General features: G+C 44.4%; 2 protein-coding genes across 3 annotated transcripts; one reads left to right on the top strand and one right to left on the bottom strand.

Moving 5' to 3' along the window:
- Nucleotides 1-503: 503 nt before the first annotated feature.
- Nucleotides 504-11577, top strand: LOC135495805 (uncharacterized). Of its 2 annotated transcripts, none has more exons than XM_064784742.1 (14): nt 504-1106; nt 1574-1888; nt 2512-2802; nt 3142-3435; nt 3677-3970; nt 4322-4612; nt 4877-5164; nt 5590-5883; nt 6104-6394; nt 6553-6849; nt 7435-7728; nt 7840-8127; nt 8472-8771; nt 10366-11577. In XM_064784742.1, exons 1-14 carry the CDS (start codon nt 548-550, stop codon nt 10695-10697), a joined length of 4428 nt encoding a protein of 1475 aa, XP_064640812.1. In that variant the 5' UTR covers nt 504-547; the 3' UTR covers nt 10698-11577. The 2 variants fall into 2 exon arrangements, with proteins under 2 accessions (XP_064640812.1, XP_064640813.1); XM_064784743.1 differs by having other exon boundaries at nt 504-602.
- Nucleotides 11369-18374, bottom strand: LOC135495285 (metabotropic glutamate receptor-like). Its single transcript, XM_064783749.1, has 2 exons — nt 17553-18374; nt 11369-11872 (listed from the first exon to the last, which is right to left on the bottom strand). The coding sequence occupies exons 1-2, from the start codon at nt 17994-17996 to the stop codon at nt 11369-11371; spliced, it is 948 nt and encodes a 315-aa protein (XP_064639819.1). The 5' UTR covers nt 17997-18374.
- Between the last annotated feature and the right edge of the window lie 748 nt (nt 18375-19122).

The following is a 19122-nucleotide window of genomic DNA, read 5'->3' on the forward strand; positions in this document are numbered from 1 at the left end:
TGACGTCACCATATGGAAGGTAAACTGGTAGAGGCCAGTTTACAATATTATACAATATAAATCAGTGCCTTGAAGAAACTGGGTGGTGTGTAATGTAACGATCAACTCAAGAATCAAACTGAGTAAATAATCGGACCTTACAAGACCATATGCATAACAAATGCTTATAATAGTTAGAGTGTAGTTTATCTCCTTGTTATTAGAGGTTAGAGCAATATCGCAGGGGTCAACGTGATTTGATTGGGGAATGGTTGACTGATAACCAGATTGATTCAGAAATAAACTTCTAAGCATTGGTTGACCTTGTTGGAAACAATCGGCCATAAGACGATAACCAAATACGACATATTAAAAATGTTTTGGTCTTGCCAGTGATCAAATTACCGCTATGTATCTTTTTATCTGTAAATTGTATTAGAGGTTAGAGGAAGCATGCAGCGGCCGTGTTTGGGGATGTGATACGTCGTATTTAAGGATAGAGAAAGCAGTCACCATGTCTCGGGTTGTTATGTATATATTGCATTAAAGGATAGAAGAAGCAGTGACCATGTTCTGGATCTCGACGCTTGTCACTTTTTTGTTCATATCTCGCGGACAGGCAGGTTTGTATCACCAAGACTTCGTATATCTCAACGCCATTGCGCGCCACTGCCACCGTCATTGCTCGGGCTCCATCGCGTGGACGCTGGAAAGGGCCGGGTTCCCTGGAGAGGACGCACTCCTAACATGTCAACCGCACAAAACAGCTCAACAGTGTAATCACTACTGCGCCAAAGGTGGAAGTCTTGGGCCTCTTCAGGGAATTCTACAAGGACAGGTCGGCGTTAATGTAACCCACCTCACTCTTTTGGCGGGATCCGACGTCTCACATGTGTTAGAAGATGTCAAAGTCATGACAGAAACCCGAAATGTCACTGTGTTTCTTGGAGTAGAATCAATTCTCATTGGCCAAGTCTCATTCCTTCAAAGGGAGTTTGGGGAACAGGACCACATCAGTGTTGGCGCCATTTGTCCATCCGATACGGGACGGCGCCAGTACAATACTTCCGATCTCGAGTTTTATGCAGACTCTGATCAAAAAGAATGTAGGGATAGAAACACTGTCGGTAAGTAGCTATCCGACGAGACCGGCCATGCAGGCCCGTGCCTCCAAGCGCCCTTCTACAAGAGGGACGGGGCATGAGGTCGAAAAGGAAAGTTTCCATTTGCAAGCAGAAAGTAAGAACTTGTTGATAGGTCTACACTCCATGGCCCGGGATTCCGCCTGTGCCGTAGCCTATAGGGTGTGATGGCAGTTGGCGTGATGCCTGCGGAAGTAAGCTGACGTAAATGTGAGGTTTAGTCACGCTCAGCGGCCATACCATCAGACGAAGCGACTGTCCCTGCTACTACAGGTCTAGGCCTTAACCAGTCTCTCCCCATCTAGACTCCCAGTTTTGTTTGCCACAACATAATGTTATGCTTGGGTCTATTTCATGTCATTTGGCTTTATTCAATATACTCAAGCGATATTCACAAGTTTGAATAAAATGTAGGCCTACGTTCTTACGTTTTCTCACTGTCATCAACATAGGTTTGGCAGCAGTGAAGCCTCGATCATATCAAGGACCAGTGGCACATGTTACATCATCAGCCGGAAAGTACAAAATACCCAATTGGGCGGAGGCCAGGACGACATGTGGCTCCAGAGGTCTTCGTTTAGCCACACGAGAGCAACTAGAAACCGCCTGGAAGGATGGCATGGATGTGTGCGCCTGTGGTTGGTTGGCTGATGGGTTTGCTGCGTTCCTCAGTAGCAGTTGCGGCAGCATCGGCCGGGCAGGAGTGACAACCTGCAAAGAGCCTGAGGTGGGAAAAGGGTGGGACGCTTTCTGCATAGATACTCCAAGTAAGTGCTCTGATTCGCCTGTTCATTGATTCAGTTTGGTCTGCAACAATCTGTTTTCCTCATTGTTTTGGGGAAAACGCTGGTTGTTCGTAATAACATCACTGTTCCGTTTCACTGTCTTCCTCTGGTCGTTTGGGGAAAACGTTGATTCGCGATAGCATCACTGTTCCGTTTCCATGTCTTTCCGTCATTGTTTTGTGGGAAAACGCTGGTTCGTAATAGCATTACAGTTCCGTTTCACTGTTGGTTTGCAATAGCATTATATTACGATTCCTCTGCGTTTCCTTCACTGTTCAGCCGGGAGAGCGTTGGTTTGTGATAAACTATTTTACCGTTTCTTGTTAAGGTTGCCCATAACCATTTGGAAACGTTTCGTATTAGCATTGTATTGCCGTTTCTCCGCTCATGTTCCCCTCCTTCTTTGAGGGAACGTTGGTTCGTAACAGCATCATACTACCATTTTTCTGTGCTCCACTCATTTGATATCAGATTGAAGGGTTTCTCGGTGTCGATAGTATTGGATTTGTGAATCTATCTTCGGTGGAACACATGGGTAAGATTGAGAAAGCTTAGCTATCGTTGATTAAAGTAAGATTGCTCTAAACCCTAATCATTCGTTTCAGTTCTTGTGGTGCATGTCCAAGAGAGCGGCCGATCATCTGAAATTCCAACCTGGGAAGCCGCGGTAAGTGAATGCGCCAGTCAAGGTATGAGGTTAGCCACGCGGGATCAACTGACGGAAGCCTGGAGGCAAGGATTGGATGTGTGCGCCTGTGGATGGCTGGCTGATGGAAGTGTGGGCTATCCCATCTTGAACCCGAGAGATGGATGTGGAAATTCTGCAGCAGGAATAAGGACATGCTCTAGAATCCCCTTCAATGCTGGATGGGACGCCTACTGTACAAAAGCTGAACGTAAGCATATCTCTCACTCTTTGATACCACAATCCTCAAGCACAAACTGATCAAAAGTCCTACTAAAAAATACTTTTGTGAGTTTTGGTCAATTCTTAAGACTGCCTTTGAAGTAATAGGAAGATGGCCAAGGGCTGAAAGGAAATGGCGATCAGAGAAGACGTTTGGTCGACATTTCACCAAGTTCACTTGTCAAGCATGTCATCTGAGTCAAATTCTTTTTTTTTTCATCAAAGCAACGATATAAAAGTATATTTACTTTGTACACTGCAACAAAATTATGTTTAATAGGTAAGTAAGAGCCTTTGGTTAGCCTTTGTGTTACCTTTTCCGTTCAAGTTCCTGTCATACACGTCACTGATGATGGAGGTTCCTACAAAATTGCATCTTGGGAGGACGCCCGGAGAAAATGTACCAGTCGAGGAATGAGGTTAGCCACACGTGGTCAGTTAACAGACGCCTGGAAACAAGGGTTGGACGTCTGCTCGTGTGGATGGCTGGCTGATGGTACGGTAGGATATCCTATCTTGAGGACGAGAAACGGCTGCGAGGGCTCTGCAGCTGGAGTAACAACATGCTCTAGTTCAATAGGAGGTGGCGCTGGATGGGATGCCTACTGCACAAAAATAGAAAGTAAGTGGGTTCAGATTTGTTTAGATTCTTCCCTTGCGTCAAAATGCCGTATTGTTTCCCGTCACTATATCTTTTGGCTCCTGCTACCACTTTTGTCTGCCTTGCATGATGGCAATTAGAAAGAGTTGTAAGTGATGCTGTGACATGCAATGACGGAACTAATCGGAGGAACGGCACATTGTGAAGTGGCATTTCGTAGATCCATCCAGCGTGTCTCACTGACCTGTGTTCTATCTTACAGTACCAGTTGTTCATAAAGAAGGCGATGGTGGACGATATACGATAACGGACTGGTCATCAGCCGACAGAAAATGTGCCAGTCTTGGTATGAGGCTAGCCACACGAGAGCAGTTGACAGAAGCTTGGGAACAAGGATTGGACGTTTGCTACTGTGGATGGCTGGCTGATGGGAGTGTGGGATATCCAATTTTGAGGCCCAGAAATGGATGTGGCGGCTCCTCTGCTGGTATAAGGACTTGCTCGAGAACTCCTCCTAGTGGGGCTGGGTGGGATGCTTACTGCACGAAATCTCCGTGTAAGTAAATGTTATGTCTGCCAGGATACATCTTCTGCAGTTTCAATTTTCGAATTAAGTGAGGGATGTTGAACATTTTTTGGATTGGTACGTTGGGTGTGTTCTGTTGAAGGCTATTTCTGTCAATTAATTTTTGACTTTGTGGAGACAATAGTGAGAGCCCACACTATAAAAAAGCTTTTTTACTACTGAAATATTATCATAAGTCACATTTTGTTGAAATGGTACTCGCTTAAAAGGTTAATTACGGATAAACGGAGTCATACAGGACATTGGTTACCCAATGGAACTTATGAAGTGATCGTACAATATTTTCTCAATATGCTCAATGGGCACTCGTCACTTTTTCAGTGCCTGTTGTCCATGTTAAAGATAATGAAGGATCGTACAGAATTGCAAATGTAGCTGCAGCCGCCAGTAAATGTGCCAGTATAGGTATGCGGTTAGCCACACGGGACCAGCTGACGGATGCCTGGAAGCTAGGATTGGACAAGTGCCTCTGCGGATGGCTGGCTGATGGTAGTGTTGGATATCCTATCTGGGTACCAAGATCTGGTTGTGGGGACTCAGTACCAGGAATAAGAACCTGCCCAAGCACGCCTGGTGGCGAAGGTTGGGACGCCTACTGTACAAAGTCAGAGTGTAAGTTAGAGACTATCCTCTGGGGTCATGTCAAGTTTTCTGTAATGTTTTCCAATGCAACGTCTTAGAAACTTTAGGTCGTTTTCCCAAACTTTGCGATATTTTTTGCCTTTTTGTCACAATTTTACCGGCGTTGTGCGTGTATCTGTCCTTCTTTGAAAGGAGGAGACTTTAGGAATGACCGGCGTTCATCGCCGGTAAGTATGTCCTTAAGCATCGGTGAGTCACGTCATCACCGTGATGAACTTCCATCTTCAATTACAGTACCTGTGGCGTGGGTCACAGAGAAGGAAGGGTCTTACAAAATTCGGAATGCATCTGACGCCGCCGCGGTATGTGCTAGCGTTGGTATGAGGTTGGCCACATACGATCAGTTGAGAGAAGCCTGGAGGCAAGGCATGGACAATTGCAACTGTGGCTGGCTGGCTGATGGTACAGCGGGATATCCGATCCTGAGGCCAAGAATTAGCTGCGGAACAGCTGAAGCAGGGATAAGAGTCTGTTCGGGGTTACCTCGAGATGGCTGGGACGCATACTGTACTAAGTCGGAGGGTGAGTTAACTGAAAAAGGAGTTTTAGCTTTTAGTTTTAGTTTGCGCTTTGTGTTTTCAGTTCAGCAAGTGGCCCTAATTTCCTTTCCAAATGTGAATGTTGCCAATCGATTTCTGAGCCACGTTATGCTTTATCAAAACAACTTGGGCGACGACATTGGTAGATTTTACACCCTTTTCGATTTGCCATTCGTCTATTCCTCCCATAAGCTAACCTCATAAGAGATTCTCCTGCCATATGCATAATAAACAAGTTCTTGGAAAACAAAAATTCGGACTATATGCTCAGTATTAAAACGGCACTGAAGATCGTAGATGAAGTATAGGTGTTGATATGCTAGAAGGCCAGGTATTTGGTATCATACAAACAAGTCTGTTGCACATTTATTCTATTCTAATAAAACGGCCGAACGTTTTTCTCAACAGTGCCAGTAGTGTATTCGACAGATAAGACTGGTAGCCATGAAATAAAAACCTGGGAGTCTGCTGCCATCTTATGTATTAGTCGAGGAATGAGGTTAGCCACACGCGACCAGTTGACAGAAGCATGGAAACAAGGATTGGATGTTTGCGCCTGTGGATGGCTGGCTGATGGCACTGTGGGATACCCCATCTGGAGACCAAGAGACGGCTGTGGTGGAAATGCCACAGCGGGGGTTAGAGCGTGCACATCCACTCCTCCTGGCGATGGATGGGACGCGTACTGCACAAAATCAAAACGTACGTTAATTTGTCTTGTTTGCACCTGATCGGTGCGTAATCATACCTACCTGCATGGCTCCTGCCTATTGTCTCCCTTTAAAGCGTAATATTGTGTGTTGGGGGTGCTGAAAAATCATCCTTTCGTAAATAGTCCATGTATGGATGGCCAAGAAAGGAGCCGGGAGATTCTAGAAAAATATGTTTTAACCATTTAATAGAAAATATCTGTTATCTACAGTGCCGGTGATCCATATTGCTAACGAGACCGGAACATACCAAATACCGAATGTAGTCGCTGCTGTCACTTTGTGCGCCGATCGGGGCATGAGGTTAGCCACGTTTGACCAATTGCGCGACGCCTGGAAGCAGGGGTTGGATCAATGCACCTGCGGATGGCTAGCGGATGGACGTGTGGGATACCCGATTCTGAAGCCAAGAGAGAACTGTGGGGGCCCTACAGCTGGAGTAAGGACGTGTTCCAATCCAATTGGCGGTGGAGGCTGGGATGCGTATTGCACAGACATCGAACGTAAGTACATGTATATACAAATGTAGTTTGAAAATTATTTGCGGGTTTTCGACTAGGTCTAAATTGAGCTGTTCACAATAATATATTGGCATACTGAAAAATATGCGATGACCCAAATAGTTATAGCATATTTTAAATTCGGTACTCTTTTTTTGCAGTACCCGTTGTCCATGTTCTGGCTGACGAGGGGCAAAACAAAATTCCGACCGCGGCTGCAGCCGCCACGAAGTGCGCAAGTCGAGGAATGCGGTTGGCAACACGCGGTCAGTTGCGGGAGGCCTGGAAACTGGGAATGGACGTCTGCTCCTGCGGATGGCTGGCTGATGGAACGGCCGGTTTCCCGATCATGCGATCGAGGGAGGGATGTGGGGGCGCTACTAGCACACCAGGATTGAGGACGTGCCATGTGTATCCAAATGGTCTTCAATTCGACGCTTTTTGTACCAAACTAGAGCGTGAGTAGAAGGAGTAAGATTATTAAACAACAGTGGAATGGCCATCTATTTTATATGTTTCTAATTAACATATTTCCTACATCATGTGTTCATCCACTGGACGTCCAGGATCTATGTGCAGGTCCAATGGATGTCCCAAATGATATGGAAGTGATTTACACGAAAAAACACATAAAATGTATGCACAGTTGCCTGTGTATGGCATTTCATAAAGAATTAAAAGCCGTGGTCGTCTGACAGCCATCTCTTTTTCCATGCATGTCCCCTTCCTCTTACTCGCTCGGCGCTCAAACGACCATGATGGCCCTCCATAAGAGTTTATGTTTGACCAGTGTCACCCCTTTTCTACACATGTCCCCATCCTTTACTCGCCTAAAGGCCATCCCTTCTCCGAATATGTTCCTTTCATTTTACTCCCCCGCCTACACGTTGCACACCGTCATCAATCGCTAGAGTAGAACAAACGTGGCCAACAAGCCAATCCAGACTCTCCAAATGTGTCTTTCTCCTTTTACTCGCCTAGCACACAAACAGTCCTCCTTCAACTCGGTCCTGCTAGTTAGCTGTACTATAATTCATCTTCAGTTCCAGTGGTGCGTGTCGTGGCTGTCGCAGGGGGTCATAAGATCCCGAGCTGGGAGGCAGCGGTCAAGGAATGTGCCGATCGAGGCATGCGGCTTGCCACACCAGATCAACTGGAGGATGCCCGATGGCACGGATTCGATGCCTGTTATTGTGGATGGCTCGCAGATGGTAGTGTGGGTTACCCAATCCTTAGGCCGAGGGATGGATGCGGATTACATAGAGCGGGGATCCGGGTATGTCCCAGTAGGCCTCCCAGTGGTGCTGGGTGGGACGCATATTGTATCAAAACTAAAGGTAGGTATCGTGATGTCCTGATCTCATTGGTTTGGACTCACTAAAGTAATTTCATGTTAAATATGTTTTGTATAAATAGTAATCTTTGACGTAAACTGCTTTTATTTTCAGTACCAGTTGTACATCTCATCGACAAAGCTGGTCGTTACAAAATTCCAACTTGGGCTGCAGCTGTCAGTAAATGCGCAAGTGAGGGCATGAGGTTGGCAACTCGTGATCAACTTCAAGAAGCCAGAAATCTTGGCTTTGACGCATGTGCGTGTGGTTGGACGGCTGATGGTAGTGTGATGTACCCGATCGTCCGACCTCGAGATGGATGTGGAGTCGGACCACCTGCGATAAGAATTTGCACCACTCCGCCCAGTCCTGGCTGGGATGCCTACTGTACGAAAGCTGAACGTAGGTTTCGCTACATTATAGACTCTTGATATTAGTTACACCTCGATCAGCTTGTTTGACATGTCATGAAGGTATTTGTCCCAGAGAAAATATTTGTCCTAAAGCGCCCCGCATACGAGCCATTTTTGTCGCTGCTACATGCGATCACTATTGCATGCGACGAAAATCGCCTGTCTGATGTGGTCATCGCAGGTATGAGGCGTTTCCTCCCATTTGTATACTGACCGATCAAGGTATCTTTTCGATGGATTGAAATGATGCTTTACCGAAGGTTCAGTGTGTAAAAATGTCATGTTTCACAAATATTCGATCTGAGGGAATCTTTATTTTATTTAAACAAACAGTACCCGTCGTCCACATTACCGATAGCTCTGGGAATCACGAGATAAAAACCTGGGATGCAGCCGTCAGACTCTGCGCCAGCCGAGGTATGAGGTTGGCCACATGTGATCAACTGGATGCTGCCAGGCTTCAAGGTTTAGATGTTTGCTTCTGCGGATGGCTGGCAGACGGCACAGTGGGATATCCCGTTGTGAAGCCGAGGCAGGGATGCGGATCTGGAAGCGGTCGCGCTGAAATCGCCACATGTTCCAGCACCCCTCCAAGGGATGCTGGCTATGATGCTTTTTGTACCAACTCGGAAAGTAAGCGAAATTTGTCCTCCTTTATTTGAAGGGTGCATAAGAACGGTGCATTGATGGTATCTGCCCATTCCGCCTTAACCTTATTCGCCTTATCCAATTTTGCCTTCTCCCATTTAGCCTTCTCCTAACTTGCCTTTTCTCAATTCGCCTTCTACGATTTCGCCATCATCTTATCTCGCCTTTGTTCCAATTGGCCTTCTTCCTAACTTGCCTTCCTCTCATCTTGCCTCATCCTAGTTTGCCTTTTCTTATTTCGCCTTTGTCCTATTCTGCCTTGGTTCCATCCTGCCTTATCTCATCTTGCCTTTTCTTGATTGACCTTTATGTCAATTCGCCTTCTTCCCATTTTGCCTTCTCCCGTTTCGCCATATCTCACCTCGCCTTTTATCAATCCAAAAGTTGGTTTTGGAGATACATGTAAGCTTACATGTAGATGGTTCAGAAGTTATGAAGATTTGAAAATATTGGTAATTAAGCAACAGCCTTGGGTAGGGTACAAAAACATAATTCGTGGAAACACTCTTATATGAAAGATTGGCCCCACAAACATGGGTAAAACATGGGTAAAAGAGACAAAAGTCTTTTGTAATATGGTATGTAATGTAATATGACTATAATGGCTGAGAAGTTATCTACACTTGTAATTTTGGCAATGTCCACCGGGTTTTGGTTGCGGGTACCCCCGAATGGACCCTAGAAGCCCTTCAACACTGTTGAAGACACTTTCATATGAAAGATTGACTCAACAAACATGGGTAAAGACACCAACTTTGTTGCAAAGTAGGAAGAAGGCGAAATGGGAAGAAGGCGAAATAATACAAAGGCGGGGCGGGTAAAGGCGAGATAGGATGAAGGCGAATTAGGACAAAGGTAAATTAGGACAAGGTGAAATAGGAGAAGGCAGATTAAGACAATGGCAAACTGAGTCGAAGGCAAGAATGGATAAGGCAACTTGTGATAAGGCAAGATAAAACAGAGGCAAAATAGCATAAGGCGAAAAATGAAAAGGCGAAAAAAGACAAAGGCGCGATAGAATAAGGCGGATTGGGAAGAGGCAAAATTGGAAAAGGCGAAATAGGAGAAGGCGAAATGTATATTTTTTAAAGGCAAAATGGGAAAAGGCGAAAAAAGACAAGGCGAAATGGGCATGAACCGCATTGATAGTATATTTCAAAGGCGCATATGTGCACGTTTAGTGCATGGTTCTGACGATAGATCACGACGCTGGCTATCTGTTATTGTCGTCAGCAACTCATGATTTATGATCGCAAGCTAAATTAGTCACATGTAAATAGTACCCTGCTATGGACTTGCCCCTTACCTTGCAAAACAAAAAATTCAGGCTTTCCAAATACACGTTCCATTGACTTCAAACAAAGCACGCTCGCACTTTAAGTCTAAATTCCCTTTGTTCTACTGTCTTATCAATGGGTTATCGGGGTCAACCTTGATAACATCGGCCCCCGCGAAACGGCTTTCATGGTGGTCGACATGCCTAAACTAACACAGGCAAATAAACGTAAGGCAAACATTTGAACAGTGTTGGCAGATGGTGACAGGTGACATGATACGATCTTCTCCCTTTGCTTTGCAGTTCCAGTCGTACACGTCGAAAATTCAACGAATGGAAGTCATGAAATTCCCACCTATGAACATGCGAAGCATGAATGCGCCGTTCGAGGTATGAAGCTAGCATCTCGTGCTCAATTGACGGCAGCCTGGAAGCAAGGATTGGACGTCTGCGCCTGTGGATGGCTGGCTAACGGCACTGTTGGCTTTCCCATTGTCAAGCAGCGTGAGGGATGTGGACCACCAGGGAAACCATATGAGGCTGGGGTTCGAACGTGCTCTAGTGACCCTGCTAGTGCAGGGAACCCAGGGTGGGATGCATACTGCATATCCACCGACAGTAAGCTCGAAAGCTAGATAGAAGAAACATATGCCAAGAACCTTTTCAAAATATTTACACAATTTTGTTCCAATTTGCAATGGTCTGTCTGCATAACGGCACTATAGAAGTTTATATTCAGCACGTATTTACGATGATTTGAAATTCAAATTACTAATTTCAAATATTTAACGAATGGCGTAGGCCTTTACGAGCAACAAGTTTTACACAGTTTACCAGGTTGCATACTGTGCATCATACTTCCCCTTGCTGGATTCGAGAAGTTACCGAGCCATCCTGATGCACAAGTATAGACTAGCTTTATGGAGTTTAAATTCGAAGTAAACATACAAATACAAATATTTAGGAATGGAAAATTCTCCCGTAGCTCAAGGGCCCAACATTATGCTGCCATTGGTAGCTGATATCTACAGCAGTATGTCAACACTAGCAGCATTCACACACCTTCACGAAAAAAGTATCATAAGATCAGATTGATCATTAAAGAGGTTCAATAAGAAGCAGACAGGAAGGTCAGATTATATTACACAAAGTCACCACTAGGAGTCTTTTCTATCTGATTGTACATTGACACTATTCACGTCCAGACGTTCCAAAATTCACAGTCATCAGAAAAGAGCCAATCAGAAGGGTTCCTTGCAAACTTCCGGTTAATATTTTTCTTTAAGAAATCGGGCGATGAACGCATCTATAGTGGAGTCCTCTCCTCCGCGATACTGCATTGTCTAAACGCAACAGTATCCCTCTCTGAGGCAGTGCGGTCATGCTTTGTAGAGCTTATAGAAAAGTGCATCTTCTCTTCTTCGACGTAAAATAATGCGTAGATGCGAGTGATGAAAATGCATAGGAGTATCATCGTAGAGTTCAGCAGTAGGGACAGTGCCAATAGAATGTTCTTGTGCGTGGCATGAAAAGCAGCGAAATAAGTCGGTATGAAAGCAATCCAGAGGAAAATAGTTGAACAGACGCAGAAGAAAATATAGCGCGATTCGTTGAAGTTGTTCGGCAGTTTCCTCGTTTTGAAGCCGTAGAATGCCGAGATGAGAACGAGGATGAGGTTGTAGCCAATCGGGATGACGAGGGCCTTGACTGGCAGGTGGCACAGTAGCTCCACGTAGCGTTCTGTGGGCACGTGCATCTGTTGTATGACGGCTGGCGGCATGAGGACGGAAGTCACGATAGAGATGATGACCTGGAACAAGAAATGGCGAAAAACAGATAAGGTGGATGACAATCATTGTTTCTGCAGAATGATTTAGAGTACCATTATAGGTTTATTGGCTGGATCAACGAGGTAGTTCACCAGGACCGTTCCGTGATGTCGCTGAACCTGACTGGAACGCCATAGAATAATGTTATATAATTTCTCAGGACTATGTACTTTCGCTCTGAGACTGATGGCCCCATGCTGTTATCGCTGAAAAAACAAACATTCAGGGCCAATTTGCAGCTATTATTCCCAGTAGGGGACATAACCGTAACGATGAGTTTTGGGGTTGGTTCAGAAGCCAAGTCAGAGCATCTGTTAAACGGTAAGTATTAAATCGTGCCGTCAGTTGAAACACTCGATGATCATGGTTCATGTATAATTCGGTTTTGCGACGGATGCGATGTTTTGATTTTCGCGCTAATTTTATCTCAAAACTGTCCACAGTTCTAATGCGGCTGAATGTGTTAGTGTCAAATATAGCTCCACATCTACGAAAAACCATCGCGGCGACTGCGTTACAAAGTTAAAGGACGCATGGATTGCGTTTTTAGGCGGTAATAATACGCCTGAGCTACCATACCGCGGCTATATATTGCCCATCCGGCGATCCCGTATCTGAAATCGGAAATGAGATTTTACTATGATTAATGGATACCTGTTGTGTTTGCAGTGCTTTACCATTCGCCTTTACATTTTCAATTACAATCGAATGGTTCAAATTCGATTTTAAATTGACAACCAATTCAGGTGATAAATCTTGGCACATTAACTGTTTAAAGCATGAATACAGGAACGGATTGATCATGGGTTGAATTAACTGCGAGCAGAAACTACATGTAATGTCACGTCACTTGCCCGGTTGTGCATCGTGCTTGCTCGGGAGAATTTTCGATACTTACGTGTAAGCTTATGGACTGCAGAAATTAAAATTCTAGGGTAAAATAATGCAAAATGTCATCCCAATGTATCCAAATTGTGCTTGGTTGAGTATCAAGCTGTAAAACTGTAAAATACACGTATACCCATTTAATTATCCAACTTTAAATCACAATGGGGCAACAAACTGTAGAGAGTACTGGCCAAAAGAAGACCGATTTATAGTGTCCGGAAGACGTCATCGTAAACCCTGGACCATTCATCGCAACAAGCACATTCTTATACCCGTCGCCGCCCCTTCCCCGTTTGTCTTGATCTCCATTACCGGCGACACGGCCGGGAACCGTAGACGTACCAATCTACTAATAGATTTATCTCCAACCTGATGATGTGAATGCGAGATACAAAAAGAGATATACTAGAACGAGACATGAAAGTCGTTTCGGAATGGTTTGTCTCTTTAAATGATTGACCCGTCCTGACAAAACTACAGCTGTACATCCAATACACCTCGTATATGGTTACATGGTAACTAAAGCTGTTCTGCCAATAATAAAATCCTTAGGGAGGTATGGATCAAGTGATACTAACATTTTGATCTTGGGCCGGGGACACGCATATTGCTAATCACCGCTCGTCTCTTAATGTTTTTGAGCACGATTGACCTGAGGTATAGATGCATCATTTCTCCCTGTAACAACTGAGCGAATCACATTGCAAACTTAACCTTCTAGGCAACGCCGACAGGTTTGGAATTCTTCGGGAAATTTGACATGATTGGATGCTGAAAACGGAGTGTCGGTTGGGCTCAGCCGCTGTGTGGCCAAAGAATGTGGCACTGGTTTTGATTGAAGAAAATATTGCATTCTCAGCAATACGACCAAGGCTAAGATCATTCTCAGCATTACGGCCAAGGACAAAATCACCGTCGAAGTCGTTCAGCGCGATTGGTGCTGTTTGCGCGCGACCGGTATTGCATTCAACTGCTATTGGTTTGATCAAGGGTGGTTTTTATTCTCCATCGTGTTGATAAAGCACAGCCGTAACCATGTGATTCAGTGCCCAATTGCTGCAGGTGGGCCATTAGAAGATTACTCCTACTGCAATCATTACAGTCTGAGATATACCGGCAAGCAATTTCTTCTCGTAGAAACGTAATGCCTGATATGAAAAACGTGACGAGGCAGGCTCTCAGGGAGGCGACTATACCTATAGCCCAGGTTCCGATCCGCTGTGTTTCTAGCGGAGAGATGGGCTTGTTGATGTATTACTGGCGATGACGACCATATAGGCAAGCAGACCAAGTAGACCAAGCAGAACATGGAGACGATCCTTAGAAAATGTGATGACATCCAATAGACCAATGAATTCGCCCGAATACCCATGACTGCAGAAAAGTCCTGCAGCTGTCGTGGAGGCAAACTGAGGCAGCATGCAGCTCATGACCGCAGGAGGCGGAGGAACACTGTGGACGACCCGCTGCCCCAGTTGGAGCCAATGGTTTAAGTCAAGAAAGCCAGTATGTGTTTGCCGCAGATGGAAAAATCCAAACAAAGTCATAATGTTGTGCTGATCCTGACGGTAAACAATTCTAAAGCTGAATACACACCATACCACTCCCTGTCGTTATCATTTCATGTCAGCTGCCCGCTGATCTCATAATAACAGATTATTTCAGCGAAATGTCCCTTCCGACTACACTCCGGGTGCAGCGGCCAGACCTCACATTTCCATAAGGAGATCAAATTAGGAAGACGCAATGGACTGCCCCGGTGTCTACTTCCGACAGGAAGACATAGTTCAGGAACGAAGGAGAACAAACGGCACCCCTTCTAATCGACTCTGACAAGTAGTATGTGCATTGAGATGTAAATTGGTTGCATGGGTCTATTTGAAAATGACTTAGGGTCCAACATTTAAAACAAAACAAAAAAACTTGGGTCTTCACAAACGACACTTAAGAACTACGGTCCCGGATATGCTGATGGTACGTTTTGCGCATAACTGACCAATAGCTAACAGAGCCAGCAAATGACGTAACCAGGTGTGCAACATCATTTGCTGGCTCGGTTAGCTGATTGGTCAGTTATGCGCAAACCGTACCATCGTCATATCCGGGACCGATGAAGTTCTTCAGTGTCGTAATCCTTAAACCTTTCTCAGCATTTCTCAACCTTTCTGAGTATACCTTAGGTAATATTTGTCTGCGATTGATATTGACCATCAACCACGATAACCTAAGATACGAAATATCTTTCGTATACGTAACATTTTTGCATGATATTCAGATCTGTAAACAGAGTTATCCTCGCGCAAATCAGTTTATGACATAGCGTTGAATAAATCTTATTTCCTGTATTCCTTTATGATTGTGATTGTTTGCAACGGCGCGAGATATCAGCGCATTCCGATGAAAAACTACAACGCTCTATTGATTTTTTCATCCGTGAGATAATTGCCATAAAGCCATACCGGCAATCATGACTCGTGATATTAATTCCATTTCTAGATGATTGGTCGACGTTGGGTTGGTTTTCATATATCGGCGAAGGCAAAAAGCCAAGGTGGGAAACCCGTCACTCGAAGAACAAACTATATGAGAACCGCGAAGCGACCTCGGGGAAGCGACTTCATCAGGGACTTTCCCTGAAGCAGTTCCGGTCGCGGTGTCGTCGAATAAGAAGCTCTCATTTCTGCCTCACCGGGGTAGGGTTAGAAATCAACCAATGAAAATGGCATATTTTTGGAGTGCTGGTCATTTTTGCTCTGAGATACATTGGCAACTCTATGGCAACAACGGCAAGAAGGCACAGCGCTCTTTTCTTTTTTCATCATTCTATCAGACTATTAAAGGTCAACGCCGTTCATCTTCATTGTATTTTTTTGTGGCTCATGTAAATAAAGATAAGAATTGCCGCATTTTATAGTGCAGTTATCATGTACGCTAAATCGCTGAAACTTTGCATTTATAGTTTTTGTATATGAAACATGTTATCTATGTGAAAATTAGGAATAGCCTATACACCGCATGCTTTCGTTCTTACCTGTACATTATTTAGTGAAATGTACTCGGTGCATATAGAAAAGATGTATACGTGAAATGAAAGGAAATAAATTGTCTTACCTGTGGTATAATTTGCATAGTTGTGAAAATAATCTGTGTTTTTGCTCCGGCCATTTTCGGCTTCTTCTGTCCTTTCTTGACAACAGTAAAAAGTCTGTAGATCCAGTTGGTCTTGGTCAACAGTGACGCGTACACGAATGTGTAACTCAAGTTAAATGATATTCTTTGAAACGAGCAACTATAGATCGTTGGCTTGGTGACAATAGAAAAAACAGTCAGATAACTCAGCATACATCCAGTTAGGATTATCATACTCAGTTCTCGCCCAGCGGCTCTGATGGTGCGTTTAGTCCGATGACGTATGAACACAACAATGACGAATGACGTCAAAGCGATGCCAAATAAGGTAAAAGCAATCAAAATCGTCCCCATTGGTTTTTCAAATGTGATGTATGTGGGTGCGATTTTTACACAAGAGTCTAGAGTCTCTTGATTCGGCCATTCGAACTTTGGACACTTTTTGCAACGCGTGCTATTGTCGATAGGGTGTTCGTTGACGTCACAAATTTGGCACTCCCAACAACAGCGCTGCTCCAAGATGACCTTGACCTGTCCAAACTTACAAGGCAAGCTACAAACAGAAGGTGGTCTATCTTCTCTGTCAGTGGCTTCATACTTAAATGCAGTGAAGTCCACCAAATCCGGAAACATAGTTAATTCGGAGGTATCCTGCGTCAGTCTTTCCCAACGTCCGACAGAAGAGCGCGCGTATTGCTTTTTTGACGTATTCGCAGAAGTCTGCATCTGTAGAATTTTGTAACCTCCGATAAAGTCTCCCAAGTTGTCAAATCTGATATCACCCATGCTGCCATTGAAAGATGTACTGTATAGATTTCGGGTCAAGGTGGTTGTGTTAATACAGGTAGAGAGTATTTCTTTGTTTTGCCATGCGTTAGGGCAGTCTTTCTCGACAAGTCTGTGAAGGGCATTGGCATAAACGTAGATTCCATCGAGAAAAATCGCGTTGACTTGATAGGGTAAATATTTAGGACTACTAGAAATGTTTTGATTCAGATGCTGATTGCAATCATCTACCTGTGATTCAGCTTCCCACGAACAGTTGAACATTTGTCTCCAGTAGGTGCGCCACCAGGGATTTTTGTTAAGGTCAACCGCCTGGAGACTGGCGAACTCATCGTCAAACTCTACTGGCTGTCCGATGTCGAAGCTCAGAAAAAAGGAGCCAAGAACTGCATTGCTGAGAGCAGGTGCCATATCGACTTGTAAAGAATCACTAAATATCCATATAAAGTGGTGTTCCTCTGATCCGTATTCGTTCCAACCGTGCAACAACGCTTTTACCAAAGCTGAATAAAGGAACGAGACGATGACTCTGGCGTTTTTATGTCTGCGTAAAGAATTTACAACATCTCTGATGTCGTCCCCCGTGGGTTTGAAAGGGACGCCCTGACTAACTGCAATGCATATGCCATATTCCTTAGAAAGTAATTGCATTTGGTTCAGCGCGTTCCGTCCGTACGTATTATCAACGTAAACGAATGAGACGTAGGTCCAATTGTAATACACGAGCATGTCCATCATGATTTTCACTTGATATTTATCAGGAGGGACCAGACGAAGAAAGTTTGGAAACCGACTGAGGTCGTCGTTGGTGCAGCGCGCACTCAGGAGAGGGATGTCGAAAAGTTTTAAGAATCTTACCATGACGAGACAACCATCGCTGGTGATTCCTCCGAATATTCCAACAATGTCACTAGGTTCCCCATCGAAATCACCAGTATACCTTTCAGGGAGGAGTTGAAGGACCCTCGCCAGCGAATGTGTGCTGTCGAGGCGGTCGTCGAATAACCTGACGCCTAGGGTGATGTTCGGCAGCAGATCAGGGTTGTTGTTGATTTTCCTGACAGCTTGCATGACCGCTTCGGACGCCTGGAACATGTTGTAGTTGATGTCCCCACAGGTTTGGCAATAATGAATGGGAAGAATGATGCCTAAATTGATATCACCCGGCACCTTATACGTCAGAGATCGCACATTTGGTATCCGTATCCCAGCCATCGCGAAACATACCTCACAAATCAAAATAAGACATCCAGAGAATATCCTCAGACCAGGAGCGGACTCCGTTGATTTGGGGACTATCATTTTGGCTTAAATGCCACAAATGTCATGTTGACCCGTATTTATATCCCTTTCCATCGAATTGAAATAATATTTATCCCGATCTTGACACAGGTTAATTGCAGTTCGATTTGACCTGATTGAGTGTTCTTCAGCGGCGTGGTCTCATCTCCTTCACATCTTGTTTCGTAATGTTTGAGAGAATGATTGCCGCAACACCGCGCTCACAGTGATCGATTCACTGCAGCGCCTCCAGGCAAACCCGTGAAGAGTAGCTTGAGAGATCTGGCGAAGACGGACTCAATCAACATGGTAAACATTGGCTAAGTCCTTTTGGTACCCTGATTGGTTATTTGTGAGATTAGTGAAAGCTTAGACTTTCGAGAATGATGGTACTTTGCAGCTGACTAGATTTTCCAAAGGTAATGGTAACCAGAGCCTTAGCGATGGCCATGACCGTTAGTAAATGCTCGTTCTGGTCAACTCAGTAAACAATTAACCAGTGCGTCATCTATTGACTTCCTTGGCGTTTACGGCAGAACAACCAGCTATTTTCAATTCAGGATAAGTCAATCACCTCAAGAAGGAATGTCCTGATTATAGTAGATGTAGTACATAGTTCACAGTCAATAATTTTCATTTTGCAAATCATCATTCCAGCCTACTCACCAATGGAAAAGCAGCTAACCATTTTACGGTTTCACTAGCAGCTGAGTGCTCGGCCCTTGAGCCTCTTGTAGTTAGCCGATCGAACTTTTCGGCCAATAAGGGGCAAGTCATGTCATTGAGGCAGTTTAGTCTTTGTGGTCACTGCATGCACTTTATAAAATTTCTCAGTATCCTTACATGTATGTATATTATAGGATGGTTTGATTATCGATATCCGATAGCATCTGTCACTACGTGAACTTCCTCCACCGGCAGACTTTAAGAGCTCACAACAGCACATTCAAATATTTAACTGCTAATCTCAACTCTATTGTGACGTTTTCAAAGCTTCAAAACATGATTCATTACAATTAAAGGGAGAATGTAATTCCAAGGAACATATCTCAAGGAAGACATTACGAGGGAAACGTTTTAAATCAATCAATATTTCAGATGGTTCTGTTTTGTTCGCTTATCTTTCTGTTTTGTGAAAATATGTCGG

This window comes from Lineus longissimus, chromosome 11 (genome assembly GCF_910592395.1).
Source record: "Lineus longissimus chromosome 11, tnLinLong1.2, whole genome shotgun sequence".
Lineage (NCBI taxonomy): Eukaryota > Metazoa > Nemertea > Pilidiophora > Heteronemertea > Lineidae > Lineus > Lineus longissimus.

What these genes read in the sequence shown, in the direction of transcription:
- LOC135495285 (XM_064783749.1), bottom strand. Translation starts at nt 17,996, where the DNA reads ATGATAGTCCCCAAATCAACGGAGTCCGCTCCTGGTCTGAGGATATTC. An exon ending in GCGATGGTTGTCTCGTCATG is followed by an intron (nt 11,873 to 17,552) that starts GTAAGATTCTTA and finishes TTCTTGTTCCAG; the next exon opens with GTCATCATCTCTATCGTGAC.
- LOC135495805 (XM_064784742.1), top strand. Translation starts at nt 548, where the DNA reads ATGTTCTGGATCTCGACGCTTGTCACTTTTTTGTTCATATCTCGCGGA. An exon ending in TTTTTGTACCAAACTAGAGC is followed by an intron (nt 6,850 to 7,434) that starts GTGAGTAGAAGG and finishes ATTCATCTTCAG; the next exon opens with TTCCAGTGGTGCGTGTCGTG. An exon ending in TTTTTGTACCAACTCGGAAA is followed by an intron (nt 8,772 to 10,365) that starts GTAAGCGAAATT and finishes TTTGCTTTGCAG; the next exon opens with TTCCAGTCGTACACGTCGAA.